General features: G+C 32.0%; 1 protein-coding gene across 1 annotated transcript in view; it reads right to left on the reverse strand.

The window, feature by feature from the left end:
• LOC132950804 (uncharacterized) overlaps positions 1-3,895 on the reverse strand; it is a 130,244-nt gene extending 126,349 nt beyond the window's left edge. Inside the window, exons 1-2 of the mRNA XM_061022378.1 lie at positions 3,385-3,895; positions 292-1,764 (exon numbers count right to left, since the gene is read on the reverse strand). Of these exons, the coding sequence (XP_060878361.1) occupies positions 292-1,708 (1,417 nt within the window). The 5' untranslated portion in view covers positions 1,709-1,764; positions 3,385-3,895. The remainder of the gene's footprint in view (positions 1-291; positions 1,765-3,384) is intronic.
• Between the last annotated feature and the right edge of the window lie 12,625 nt (positions 3,896-16,520).

The following is a 16,520-nucleotide window of genomic DNA, read 5'->3' on the forward strand; positions in this document are numbered from 1 at the left end:
CGAGTCATTAATAACCGATTATAAGTTACAACCTAACCAGTGCAAAAATAACAATAAAAATATATTTTTGTTTAGATTATTATTTAACACTTTAACCTCGACTTTAACCCTTTAATTTCAAAATCCTCTATAACACATTGTATCTATACCTATATTAGAAAATATATTATTAGGTACGTCTGGTACCTATAATGTTTTTTAACTAAAAATGTATTTAGTTTATTTCTACGTTAGTCATAAGTTTATTTATATTTTTTTTAATCCATTAATATTAACTTTAATAAATATTACCTGATGAAGAACTATTAGTTGAACTTGTATCATGCATATCCCAATGTCTTCCAACACTTTTTAAACCCGGAGTTGTCCTTTTCGACGTTCTTTTTCCTTTTCTAGCAGGTATTTCTACATCTGATTTTTTTTTACTTTTTTTAGCAGCCGCATTTATTGTAGCAGCTGCAGAGGCAGCCATAGCGTCAATCAATGCACTTTTACTTTCATTTTCGTATAAACAATGAACTTTGGCTATTGCGTTGAGAGACGCTACTCTAGGTCTCTTGGCCACAGGTCTACCTTTAACCTTGATCTTTGGTGCAACTACTTTTGTTTTTCCTTTTGATTTGATTTTATCTACTACCAATGGTTTCTTTTTCTTCTCAACTTTGACCGGTTTTGTTGCAGATTTGTCAACTTTCTGTTTTTCTTTTTTTTCTTTTTCAGATTTTTGTTTTTCATTTTTTAGTTTTTCAGTTTTCTGTTTTTCAGTTTTATTTTCGGGATTTTGCTTTTCAGTATTTTGATTTTCAGTGTTATGTTTAGATTCTTTTTTTACAGGTGCTTTCTCAATGTCCATCTTTTCATTTTCTTCCGTTTTTACCGAGTAAGGCAATTGGCTAACTGATATTTCTTTAATTTTTATACAAGTATTATCTTGTCTGATCGTTATAGTATTACAAACACTTCCATCAAAATCACAAACCGGACCATTTTTTAATTGAAAAACTTGTAGTAAAGCGACATCGTCCGGTTTTTCGTCTTTTACTACGTCCATACATTCTATAGTGGGATTGTCGTCTATCTTCTTAGCTGAGTTTATTTTTACCTTATTTTTAGCAATAGCTTTAGCTTTTTTTGGTTTATCTTTTTTATCTGGCTTAATCTCTACACGTGATTTTATAGAATCAACTTCCTCTACTATCTTCTTTGTCGGTTTTGAAATAGGTTTCTTTTTCACATCTTTAACCTTTTTATCTTTCTGAACTTTATCTTTGGGTTTCTTTTCTTCTTTATCTTCAGGTTTTTTTACAGGTTTTTTAGTCTTTAGCAACTTGTCACATTTTTCACTATTTCCTGCATTATTAGAATTTTTCCCTTTTTTAACAGCCGGCTTTTTCACGGGTTTCGCAGTTAATTTCTCTTTTAGTTTTGGTTTAGCAGATTTTTTAACCGAATCTTTTTTCTCATCCGAGTCTTCAGTTTCTTTTTCATTTTTTTTAATGACTTTTGCCGTTTTGACGTTTTTTTGTTCAGTTTTGAGAGTTTTTTGAGATAGAGTGGGTTTTTTAACAGATTTTTTCGTCAAATTGATTGGTCCAGGTGGAGAGTCACTTGCGTTAGATGCCTTTTTTTGTTTTGTTTTAGATAAAGTTGAAGATGGTTTTTGACTCTCACCGCCGGTAAATGTTTCTGTGCTTTTTCTAGACGACATGCTGAATATCTTGTAATACAAGTATGTATTACACGATTACATCGTAATTTTCAAATCTGAAAAAAATTAAATCGTAAAATTAGTTAAAAATATTTACTATCAAGAATATTTTTAAAAATTAAATAAATATGTAAGTACATGACTTTTATGGACTCTTCTAAGGAAGTTAATAGTTCAAAAAGTTTAATTTTCGGTGTAACGCTAATAGGTTGAAAATCGTATATAGGTACATATTAGAATAACTGTTTGAAGTTTTAATATAGATAATATGCATTTTCAGACTTTCGGTTTTCTAAAAAACGCATGCACCTATCATAATTTAAAAGTGAGCAATCTTCATGTTATATGTTAAGTATTTATTACCTAATATCTCATTTAATGATTTTTCAATAAACAACAAATTGTTATTAGGTAAGTACAGTCGTAAATAATTCGGGTACCTATCACTTAAACTACATAATATTATATGATCCACCCTAAGTCATCTAGATATACCTAAAGAATGCCTAAATATGGTATTGAGATAAAAATATTAAAAATATGAAATATCTTGGTGATTAGGAAAATATAATATACACGTAAATGAAATCCACACTAATGAAATGGACATATATTGTTTCTACAGGAAAATGTTCCCGATGGAACTTAAATCGAACTTAAAGCGTTACGATTCTCGATAACGTTGAAGTCTTCCGCGTGTACCGCCGAAGCAAAGTCGCTGTCTAGTGATTATATTATTATACGTCTATTAAGTAACGGCGCGAGTACCAATATACAATCCAAGGTCGGCTGTTGAACCGGATGGGTGTACCCTAGTAGCCATAAGTACTCGCGCTACCCACATTCAAAGCATCGTCGTCATTCGCGACGATTGCCGTTCCGAAATTTCTTCGTCAATACACACGGAGCATGAAATGGGGTGTAAGTACTGAGTATCGGCCACCGATGTAGGAGAGCCCCCCTCGCGCGGAGTAATGTTACAACGTAATTAATACCGTCAACGGTGCTTTTATTATATGGCATCGCTGGCGGCGGCGGCGGTGCCTCCACGTAGAAGGTTTTTACGGTATTTTTTTTTTATTATTCGTTCGTAGGCCTACAACCGCCGAGCATTACACAACAACTATAATAATATTATATTATAATATTATATTCTGAGCGCGAGGCAACGAGTTGACCCCGATTCCCGGAGGCGCGCGTGTTTATTGAATGGAAATGGAGGGGACGGCTTCGGCGGCGGCGACGACGACGACGACTATGACGACTATGACGGCTACGACGCACGCGAGCGGGAGGCGAGACATCCGCGAACGCTCGAGTTACACCACCACGGCGAATGCATCGGCAGCGGCGGTGGCTGCTACCGGCAGCGGCGTCAGGCAGCTGCGGCACGTCCGGTTTCGCGGTAACCGACACACGACGACTACCACCTACCTACCGTCGCTGTCACCACCACCACTACCACCACCACCACCGGCCCAGAGATCCGCGAGATCCTCCGATCCCAAAGTCCCCCAATAATAATGCTGTGTTGATGCAATATCGTCGTACTGCAGATCGATCCGGCGTCAATAATAACATCAACAATGACGACGAGGTCCCAATAAACGTAATATTTTACCCACAATACCGCTACCGTATTATTATACCATACCATACTTTGAAATAATGGGTACCTTGTGTTGCGGCCGTCGACAGGAGGCGACGACGGCAGCGGCGGCGGCACCAGCGGCACGCATTGATTGGCCACCGGCGGCGGCGGGGTGGCCGGCGCCCCGTTCGCGCGACGCACTCGAAAACCAACGAAATATCAAACGAATGCCGAGGAAACGAACGACGACTCCGACGGAAATCTCTCGACCCGCGCACGTCGACTTATTACCGTACGCTATACATATTATATACGCGGGCGCGCGCGCGCGCACCGAACACTGTGCACGCGGATACGGACTATCGCGCGCGACGGACGGCACGAAAGATCGTACACTCTATACCATAGCCACAGCGTTTCGTGCCACACGCGTGTCTCAAATGGTAAAGCACCTATATAAGTCGCAATAATATTATGAACTTTTCGATTGAATTATTGTATTTATTATGATTTTGACATGATCAGAATCGCGCGCGCGGCACACCGGGTGACGCGGTACCACGGCCGACGGACGCGAACAATGCACTGCTGTGCTGGTAGTCGTCGTCGGCACTCGGTGAGTACGCGCGGATCGGGCGGTGACTGCGCGCGGTGGTGGTGGTGGTGACGCGAGGCGGCGGCGCGGTGGCGGTCGGGCAGACGGTTGGCCATGCGGCGGCGGTGACGGTGGCGGAGTGGTGCGAGCACGTACGGTGTGCTCGCGGAATGCGGTCTACGGGGGGAAAAACGGCGGCACCGCAGCGACATCGAGCGGACTGGCCCCGCGTAACGGTCCAAATTGTTTTGTTTTTCATTTTTTCGTGTTATTTTTTATTGCTATTAAACATATTGTTTTTGTGTTTCGTAATGATTACCACAGAGTGGTGCCGGCGACCGATAAGTACCTACCTAGACCATCTAGTATCAATTATATCGAGTGCCCCCGATTGTTGTTGTTTGCCGTCGATCATCCTCTGAAGCTATTCGTATACGCTGTGATATTTTTTGTTTTGCTAATTTTTATTTGTAATAACCAACCAGACATTTAGAGTATAAGGTAGGATCTTGCACAAATGGGCAATTCTAACCAAGATGGTCAGTTCTAAATTAAAACGCTGATCAGTTGCGTCAATACACGTTTGACGTTTGTAACTTAAAAATCAAGAAATATTAATTGTGAAATTGACATATTGATATTACGTAAATTCAAAATGCAAATCAATTTCAATATAGGTTTTTGAACAAATATTGTAAAATATATTATTAAAGTATTAAGTAGGTATGTAGTATATTATATATTTGTAGTTTTGTGTATACCGGTTGTTAAGCAAGCTCTACTTTTTTTTCAACCCCATGCTCACACATATGATGAACAGCTTTAAAAGGTGGATAAGTGGATGTCGCTCTGCTGTACAGTAGGTTACAAGTGGGTCACTGTAATGGATGGTGTTAAATTTGAATTCAATGATATAATATCATTGTATAAGAAAAACGATTCTGAGCGAAAACGGTCAGTCAGCCTATGATTTTACCAAGTATATTTGATGATATTATTGTGAATAAAGTAATTTATATATAACCTATTTACGTGGAGCCTTGTTTTAAATTTTCAATCCTTAGCCATAAAAGTTAAAAATTTATAAATTTATAAATTTTTAACCACAAAATAATTAATAAATTATAAATTTGATAAATGTTGTCAAAATTTGAACTTTAAATGCTAATAAAAAAAAATTGTGCCTATGTATTTTTAATATTTTTCAACTGCTATTAGAACGATATATCAGGAGCATTATATTAAATTTTCACGCTTTTTTACCCAACAAATAAAAATTTATTGATATTTATAGAAAAAAAAACTAAAAAAATTGAAAACTGACAATGTCCGTAAACAGCTCAAAAAGAGTCAAAATATTTTCAACATTTTATGGTGTATAGAAAATGCCAATATAAACATTCAGTGAAATTTTCAAGTATCTACAGTCATTCGTTTTTTAATTACAATAAAATAAGAAAATTGTTACATGAGAAAGCGAGTAAATATCAAATGTTGTAAAAATATAAATTTCAGACGCTCATAAAAATTTAATTTAAGTTTCTTCTAGACATTTTTTTTTTGATAAAGGTAGACAAACTTATGAGTAATCTTATATTACATTTTCAAATCTTAGATTTAAAAAGAAAAATTTTTATGAATTCTCAACTCAAAATAATTTGCTATTTTTCGTGATTTTTCCGTATTTTGTCAAAATTTGAACTTTAAATGCTTATAAATAAAAACTGTGGATAAGGATTTTTAATTTTTTTCATCTGCTTTTGAAACAATAACCTAGGAGCCTTCTATTAAAATTTCAAGCTTTTTTACTCAACAGATAAAATTTTATTGATATTTATAGAAAAAAAAACTAAAAAAATTGAAAACTGACAATGGCCGTAAACAGCTCAAAAAGAGTCAAAATATTTTGTAAATTTTATGGTGTATAGAAAATGCTAATATAAACATTCAGTCAAAATTTCATGTCCCTACGGTCATTTGTTTTAGAGTTACACCAAAAACCAAAATCGATTTTCTCAAAAACAGATTTTGCGTAAAAATTCCCGTTTTTCCTTAATTTTTCTTTTGTTTTTCACGTCGCTTGTGAAAACTACTGGGAAATTTTTACTTTTGACCTCCCAAAGTACCAACTAGATTCACTTTCCTATCAGAAAAGTTACTATTGAAGAAAATCCAAGCACTTTTACTGTCCTAAAAGGTGATGACAGACAAAAAAATAAAAAAAATAAAAAATAAAAAAAAAAACACACATCATTGTAAAATCAATACATTCATCGCTTCGCTCAGAATCTAAAAATTCTTTATCGAAAGCACAAGCTCTGGTATAAGTAGATATAAAATATTTAATATAACTGAAATACTATAATTTATACGTATTATGCATTTTTTGCCTGTTTACGTGAGTAGTAAGCTGGCCTTGAAACCAATTGAAATAATTTCGATTTCGGTTTCAATTTCTCAATACCAGTATTAGGAAATTTCGGTTTCGGTTTTGATTTTGTATACCGGTTTTGAAATTTTACGATTTCGGTTTCAACTTAGTAATATCGGTATTAAGAAATTTCGGTTTCGGTTTCGGTTTTGAATACCGGTTTCTAGATTTTTCGGTTTCAACTTAGCAATACCGATATTAGGAAATTTTGATTTCGGTTTCGGTTTTGTATACCGGTTTTCAATTTTCTTTTGCGAATAATGAAATGGTTATAAACATTTTAATCATGATCTCAATTTTATTATGAGTATTAATTATGCGTATTAATGAAATTAGCGTATTTAAAAACACGCCAATTAAAAAAAAAAAAAATAACAATTTCCAATTTTTTCAGATTTTGGTTTTGAATTTAATACTGGTTTCCAAATTTTTACAGTTTTGATTTTGAATTTAATACCGGTATCCAATTTTTTCCGGTTTCGGTTTTTACTTTAATACCGGTATCCATTATTTTCGGTTTCGTTTTTGATTACGGTTTCGGTTTCGGTTTTAAAACGGTTTAAACCGGTTTCTGAAATCGGTTTTGAAAACGGTTTCAAGCCCTGGAGTAAGTAATAAGTATACAAAAATCTTCTTAAAAATTGTAGATCATAGGAATTTTTTAGTCTCATGTCACGCAAACTGAATTAAAAAATATTTAGGGAGTACTGACTACTGAGTAATATATAAGTAACTGAATTTTAGAGTGTACCCTGTTTTTGTAGACATGCACATAGCCAATAGCCATATACCCATATGCACATATACCCATGCACATAGCCCTATTATATAGGCTATAAGAGAATAATTTATCGTATTTTTCACAATAATATACACTTGGGACTAGCTTAGTGGGTATTGCCTTCGTTTTATAGAATTTCATATTTTCGTTGTGAGGTAAATTGAATATTATAAACTTGTATCCTAAACATTAACTTCCTATTATTATTACTCACCAATTATTGTGTAGGATAATTTTTTGAAAAGTTTGATGTATCTTAATCAAAATTTGAATTAGTAGTTTCTTTATAGTTATTTTAATGTTTGTATTTAAGATAATAGTCCTTAAAAATGGTATTACTTAAATATAAAATAGACATAAAACTGGAACTATTATTTGGGCCATTTTTACAAATTATTAATATTAATAGATTAACAATAATTATTTCAATTTCCAAATCACCATAACCCCATATCTTATAAACCCATTACCATGGACTCCTGAAAACACAAAGTTAAATAACTCAAAAACTACTTGAAGAAATTTTGATTTTGATACATCAAAAATTTCAGAAAATTGTCTATTGTATAATTTATAGTTGAATAGGTGTGTTCTCATTTGAAAAACAGAAGTTTGTTTCTCCACAGGACACTCCTATACTCTCCTTAGTCCTTATAAGTAGTACAAAAAATCTCAAGAATTTGAAAATATGGTCTTAAAGTAATTTAAAAATTCAAAAAATCAGATTTTGAATAATTACATTATTGAAGAAAAAAAGGGTAAGCATACTTGGTAAATCACCCCGTATAATAATATCTATACATATAATATTTTAATAATTTATTAAAAGCTATTTATCAAAATATGTTTGTGCCAATACATATTACTCGTGAGGTATATGGCATATTATGTATTTTGTATATTTTAATACAGACGTCCGATGGACCGACAATTTATTGAGTAAAAAGTGTATGCATATTATAATTTATATTTTAATACCTGGGACCTGGGTACGTACTGCGTGTTGATAAATCAAACAAACATATATTATAAATAAATAGTGAATATACATATTATGAATGTACATATGTATTAAGATTTTCTTTTAGGCATGGAGTATGGACTATAGATAATGATAATTATTGATAATTGATACTGATTAAATTATAAATTATAAAATGTTTAAATACTAATTAGTAATAGATTAGCAAAGATCTGATTCACAGTTTTATTTTATAGGACGTATCAATAAAGATTGAGAATTGCATGAAATCTTTGTTGAATATACTAATGACTAATGACTAATATTATGGGCATCTTTAGACTATAAGGGGATTGGTGAAAAAACTACAACTCTTCAGGCCTCGTTAGCTTCCTCGTAAAAGAATCTAGAAATAACTATTAATTATATTTTATATTTAAACAATATTCTAAACAATATTAAGTATTTTAAATTATATATGTACACTATACAGGTTGATTACATAAAAAAAATATACGTACCTATATTATAATATACAATGCATGTAATATATCAAAATATATTTTATTTTTTGAGCTATAATAGTATTTGACTAAAAGCTAATAAAAAATAAAAAAAAATAAAAAAAAATATTTTATTTTTTATGCATCTATAGGTACATGTAGTAACAAAATACCAAGGGGGGGTTTAAACACCCTCCACACACGTGTGCACTTCACTGATTATAATTTATATGTGTGTGATCTAAATAAGGAAAGAAAGTCCATCTGAGGTGCGATCACTCGTTTCGCTTTTCTCACCTTGACGCAGTAATGCGACTCGCAAGATAGTACTATACCAATCGTATAATTTATATTGCGATGACTAATGAGTATCCGACTGTATGCTATTATTATATAATATATGTGTATTATTAGTTATTACACATTTCCAAAGCAATGATAAATCATTGCATTCCAATTTGAAAAACTATTCTCGAGATCGATTTACCATAATATATTGTATGGTGTTTATAAGACTTCATTAAAATATTAAGTGCTCATAAAAAGAGTTTACGAGTAATTATTTTTAAGACTTATCGAATACGTATATTGTATATATATAAAGTGATGAAAATGATACGAGTATCTGGTACTAAAATTCTAAGTCTTATTCCATAGCTTCAAATTATATATTCAAAGATATTTTTAAAAAACCTGTCAAGATCCACTGTTTTGGGCAGTATATCTACGGATATATATCATCAGTAGTATATCTACGGAACGGGGGGATATGATTCCACATTGCTATTTGTTGGGTGAAAGTATTAAGCCATATTCAATTTTGAGTATTTAAGAGAAAGAATGTATTTATTAAATAATGGGCATAATGAATATATATTAGTAATTAGTTTAATTTCCCATCTTTTTCTAAAAACAAACAACTGATATTATTTTAACAATAATTTATAAGAATCATAAATATACGTGGAAAAAACGACCGTCTGTTACATAGCCTACCTACACACTGCAGAACTGAAAATCATTGGTAAAATTAACTACCTAAGTCTTCTGTTCAACTTTTAATCATAAAATATGTAGATACCTAGGTACTTAAATAACAAGAATATTATTAATCTTAACATTCATTTGTTAAAATATGTTTTTGTTAAGTTAACAAATAGTTTATTATTATTATGTATAATCACTATAATGTATCTATATTGTATACAATCTTATACAATCTTATATATAAGAAGCGAATATATTGTTCACATGAATCATGTTTCATCAGGACCGGATCTAGCATAGTTTTATCTATGGCAATGTATAAAATTAGCACCCTCTCATAATTCAGCCCCCCTATATTCTGGCACTGTTATATAATTATGTACCAATATTACTGTCTAAAAAGAAAAAAAAATCGTAGATATACTTAATTAAGAAAATATTGAATACAAACCTTAAAATAAAATTTTTTCTTGACTTGTGCCTTTTACACTAAAACATATCCAAAATAATATGAACATATGGAATACAAATTGCTCAATCATTTTTCGAAAGTATTTTAGCTTGAATGGCTTTTGATTTTCCAGCTAATTTGCTTGGTTGTCATATAGGACTGGTCACGACAGTTGTCTAAGCTCAAATCAATTTTTAATATACTGTTTATAATATCTTCGGACAATGCTTCACCTGATTTTTTGTGAACACGAATAAATTCAAGAAAACTTTCAATTATTTCACACCTATTTTCATTTGTGACTACATAACGAATCATTTTTGACATTTGCGCTACGAGCCGCGGTGAGACATAACGCAGTGATGCAGCAAAAGTTTATGTCAGGCTTACCACTCTGTACAATCTCTAATGTATACAATAATATTGTATAGGTACTTATTTTATGACTTATGTAGTTTAAGCCATAGACGATATACCTTAAGCGCGGACTAAGATATAATGGACTAGAAACGACAGGGTCGGCGGGGATCGGGAGACGGCCACGAAAAGGTGTCACTTAGCTGATAATAATACTGTTCTGGAAGTTAACAGAGCTACCGATGGTTTTATTTGGCTACACAATTTGTATCTTATAGTCCGTGTTTTATACAAAGGGCGCTGTGAACTCCAGGAACACATGGCGACCCCCCGCACTTTGCCTCTTGTACATACATTCGTGGCCATGATAAGCAACTCGTTTCCAGTCCATTATATCTTAGTCCGTGACCTTAAGTTAAAGTACAAACTACAAAGTACAAAATACAAATGCATTATTATTTATTATATTTTATCGTACCAAATACTATACATAGTATTAAGTATTTTATCGTATTTTACACATTGGTACGGTTTTAAAAATATTGTACTCATTAACGCGCATGTGCGTATGTGCGCATGTGCTCTCGTCTCTCCAAATGACAATGGTTTATAAATAAGAAAAGTTTAAGTAGTTTAACTAGCTATATATAGGTATAATAAAATAATCTAGCTGTATTATAGTAGTATAGGAACAATAAAATTTAAACTTTTGTCTAGTCGACATTATACATTAAAGACTTCAAAAAAATACCAATAAATATATAACAGGGTTATTTGATGTTAGAACTTAAGAAAGGATGTTCGTTTTCAAGATGCATATCATGCGGTGACATCATGTGATGAATTGGGTGGATATGAGCGTAGTTCATGGCACGTAACCACTGTAACGGAACTATATAGGAAGTAGATAATTAAATTGATAACCAAATAGTTAAATAATAATAATTAAATACATTTTTATAAAGAAATCATACTCACCTATAAATAATAATTACTAATACTTTAATTCTTATATAGTAAAGTTGTACATAGTTATGTATGTAAATAATATACAAAGCGTGTAAAAATGTAAACAAAATATTATTCAAATCAAATATGATTTAGATAAATGCGATACATTTTTAAGTCCCTAATAAGTTATTAGTAATAACATAATAATATAGTAAAAACTAAAAGTACAACGGATCACTTCCCAGAGCCTATATTAGACTATATATACAGACTGAAACGAGTGCTCCACGGTTTTTGTGCAGCCTTCCTTAATTTGTACTGAGAACAATACGTTCCTACCTATAACCTTCCCTTCCATTAAATTTATAATTTATATAAAACAGTAGATATTATATTAATATACATTTGTATATGTGTGGTATCATATTTCTGATTTCGTAATGTATAAACTAGTTAGTAGTTAGTACTGATAATACTAGGACCAGATTAAGGAGGAACGTTAAATACTTATAAAATAAAATCGTGCATTCGTGCCTATAATATAATGGTTTATTCTTTAATATTTCTGAATTGCTATTATAATTTATAACTACTTATTATGAGGAACCTTAATTTATAAAATGTTTTAATCAAAAATAATTAAACTCTCAAGCTTTTTGACCCAACAAATACAATTTTATTGACATTTATAGAAAAAAGAGGTGGGTAAGTGGATGTTGCTCTGTTGTACAGTAGGTTATAAGTAGGTCACTGTCATGGATGGTGTTAAATTTGAATTCAATGATATAATATCATTGTATAAGAAAAACGATCCTGAGCGAAAACGGTCAGTCAGCCTATGATATTACCAAGTATATTTGATGATATTAAAGTGAATAAAGTAATTTATATATAACCTATTTACGTGGAATCTTATTTTAAATTTTCAATCTTTAGCTATAAATGGTGAATATTTTATAAATTTTTAACTACAAAATTATTATTAAATTTTAAATGTGATACATTTTGTCAAAATTTTAACTTTGAATGCTTATGAAAAAAAATTGTGCCTATGTATTTTTAATATTTTTCAACTGCTATTAGAACGATATATCAGGAGCCTTATATTAAATTTTCACGCTTTTTTAACCAACAAATAAAATTTTATTGATATTTATAGAAAAAAAACCAAAAAAATTAAAAACTGACAATGTCCGTAAACAGCTTAAAAAGAGTCGAAATATTTTCAAAATTGTATGGTGTAAAATGCTAATATAAACATTGTGAAATTTTCAAGTATCTACAGTCATTTGTTTTTTATTATGATAAAATAAAATAATCGTTACGATTGTTTTTTAATAAATATCCTCTAAAAGACAAAATCGATTTTTTTTTAGAAAATCTTAGATTTAAAAAGAAAATTTTTATGAATTCTCATCTCAAAATAATTTGCTAATTTACGTGATTTTTCCGTATTTTGTCAAGATTTGAACTTTAAATGCTTATTAAAAAAACCTGTGACTACGAATTTTTTTTAATATTTTTCAAATGTCATTATAACAATAATATATTAGGGACCTTGTATTAAATGTTCAACAAATATTTTTTTACTCAACAAATAAAGTTTGATTGGCATTTATAGAAAAAATTTTGGGCTAGTGGATGTCACTCTGCTGTACAGTAGATTGCAAGTATGTTACAATATAAACAACCAGTGAAAATTTCATGTATATACGGTTACACCAAAAACCAAAATTGATTTTGTGGATAGCCAATTTTGTGTAAAAATTCTCGTTTTTCCTTAATTTTTATGTTGTTTTTCTCGGCACTTTTGAAAACTATTGACAATTTTAAAACTTGACCTCCCGAATGCGCCAACTAGATTCACTTACCCGTTGAATATGATACTGTCGAAGAAAATCGAAGCAGTTTTACTGCCCCAAACCGTAATGACAGACACAAAAATAAAAAAAAAAACACATATCGTTGTAAAATCAATACATTCATCGTTCCACTCAGAATCTAAAATAATTATCAAATAAAAATGATAACTGATAGGTGATTGTTTCAATGTATTCGTATGTTAGTTTCTTATGATACTTCGATTTTTTAGCAAGTTATGCGTATATAATATAGCGTAAATTAAAAATGCTCATAACTCACCTAAAAACTGAATAATCGTAAATATAACCAACAAATAATGTTTTTACCATCGAGTTTCATAATAGGTCGAATTTTAAACTAACGGAGCTAAACATGATCTGCAGAGCCTAAATTTGTTATATGTTACGCAGTGGTAAGACGGAAACAACAAATATCCGTGTGGTCCGTGTGTTAACCTAAGTTGTCTAATGTCTTAAGATACAAAATGTGACGCCAAACAAAACTACCCGTTGCGCTGAAAACATTCATAACGGTGTTGACGATAACAGAAGAACTTTTGCACGCCGTCCCCCGTCAACGCCAACCGCGGAGTACATACTCCATTTTTATTATTATTGCATATGACATAATATTCCGGTGTGGGTAAAATTTGAATAATCAAATATGAAATGAGTAAGTAACATAAACGAAAATAACTAAATAAGTAAATAAATATACAAATAAACAATATAGTTAATAAGTAGAATAAAATAATTAAATAACAAAGTAACATGAACCGATGAGTAACTAGGTATAAGGTTTAATGACTATTTTAACTGAACTTCTAGATTTTTCATCCATTGGATCGCTTCCTGTTCCGCTTTGTGGAATTTTTCGATACCACCAACAGATGTTGTCACTTGTCACAATAATCTACAATATGACGAAATGTTTGTAAATCGCCACATTTGCAGTACGGAGACTCACTCATTCCCAATTTAAAAAGATTATAGCCTCCTTTGCCCTGTTCAGTTCTGATTCTGTTTAGGGTTGTCCAAAGTCTTCTAGGAAGCCAGGAACTCGGGTTTCTGGGTTGCTTATCAGGGAGCAATTTCGTACCTCTGATGTTTTCCACCGCTCTTTCCAGTTTCGCAACTCGAGTTTGAATGGGTCATCGATTCCCATATAAGGTGTCTGGATTTCAGCCTCTTTTGTGGGTGCTCCATGATGTCTTTTTTTTTTTTATTGGTTAAGCATCAACTACATAGGTTATTACATAGCTTACAGGTGTTAATTTCTACATTAAATATTATATGTTATTGTACAATTCAATTTTTTTTTAAAACATGATGTCTTTGAATAGGGGATGGTGTTGTGTATTGTTTACGAAGTTTAAGATACAGTTGATACTCTCGTTTCTACGCAGGTCTGGAGGGGTAATGTTAGCGAGGACAGGAAGCCATTTTGTTTGTGTTGGCTTAGTTGTCCCTGAAATTATCCGCAAGACTTGGTTGAGTTGGGTGTTTACTTTTGTACCAGTGGACGCTTCTCTCCCATACGGGTGCGCAGTACTTTGCCACGCTTTAATTAAAAACTAAATAAACTGGACGGTTTTTAAGAGAAAGGGCTTAAGTAATTTTGGACATTTTCAGTTTATGCATTAATTCTGTATGAAATTTCAAGCCGTGCTGAATAGTACCACTGTAGATGCCATGTGGGATTTGGTTTACGAGATAAAACAGGTCCATGTCCCCAGCACCTCCACCTCCAAATTTTGATTCAAAACCTACACCAATCGTTTGTACTTTGTTTGTACCTGTTTTAACCCAACGGTTTTCCAACTGTCCCTACTTTGATTTTGGGGGTGCCAAAAAAACGCTGGCACCCCCACCTTAAATATTTAGAATAACTGGAAAACCGTTGAGGTACAAAAAGGTAGAAACGAGGTACAAACGATTGGTGTAGGTTTAAACTCAAAATTCAAGGGTGGAGGTGCCAGCATTTCCTCACCACCCCCACCTAAAAAATTTGGAATAACTGGAAAACCGTTGAGGTAAAAACGATTTTACTTGAGTTACAAACAGGTATACAAACGAGGTACAAACGTTTGGTATGTGTTTAAACTCAAAACTCATAGGTGGGGGTGCCAGCGTAACCAAAGTAGGGACAGTTGGAAAACCGTTGAGGTACAAACGATTGGTATAGGTTTAGAATCAAAATTTGGAGGTGGGGATGCTGGGGACATGGAGCTAGATAAAACAGAATGCGTATATGGTAATAAGTTGTTATACAGAATTTTTTTTTTTATGAGAAAAGGCCTAAGTCATTAATTATAACTTATTTTAATTATATGCTTTATGACAAAAAGCCTTATAAAATTACATGCAATAGGTCTTAAATCAAGATGCGAAAGTCAAACAGATATAATATGCAATAGGTCATAACTCATAAGTCATTATAATTCGAAGAAAATAAATAAATACTAAAATATATTTAATAGTAAAATAACAAAACACTTATTAAAATATGATTATGAATACAAAATTTAAAACATTAAAAATTTACAAAGTTATAATGTTTTTTGTGTCTCCTGAAAAGTACTAATTTTTGACTTAAGCCCTATCTCTTAAAAACGTTCCAACTTATAATTTAAATGAGTATAAAATTTATTATTAATTATTAATAAATTCCAATAGATCAGTGGCGTAATTTGGAATTGGTTCTGGGGTGGGATATAAATTTATATTATCGTTCTAGTGGGGGGCTATGCCCCCACAACCCCCTTGACCATTAAATCTCATATATCATAATATTATATTAATTAATTATTATAAAATAAATGAGGTAAATAATAGTTTTCAAAGACAATAAAGTAAACAATTAAATAAGATTAAATGTATTTTTAATAAATTATGATATCGAGTCAATTTTCCTTTTTGTTTTTTCCTCCAAAATATCCAGTACGTCATCGGGGTTTAACTTAATATCCCGATGCACTGATAACATCGTAAGTCCATTCAAGCAGCTTATCACGGCTACGAATGTATGTACAAAAGGCAATGCACACTTTTTCGTGGCCGTCCCCCGACCCCCACAGACCATGTCGTCTCCAGTCCATTTTATCTTAGTCCGTAAGCTGTAGGAACAATTGTCTTGTCATATATTGTAATTGTTGAGCTATCGTAGTTTTATAATTACTAGTAAAATAAAAAAAATCTCAACTATGATAATATCCATGAATTCTTATTTCTCATTTTAAAATATTTCTTATCTTAAAACCGTTTAAAGCCAAGTGCTTACGGGAATTTAATTATGATTATTCTAGAAAAAAAAGCCTCTGGGGGGAGGGATATATCCCTATA

This window comes from Metopolophium dirhodum, chromosome 8 (genome assembly GCF_019925205.1).
Source record: "Metopolophium dirhodum isolate CAU chromosome 8, ASM1992520v1, whole genome shotgun sequence".
NCBI lineage: Eukaryota > Metazoa > Arthropoda > Insecta > Hemiptera > Aphididae > Metopolophium > Metopolophium dirhodum.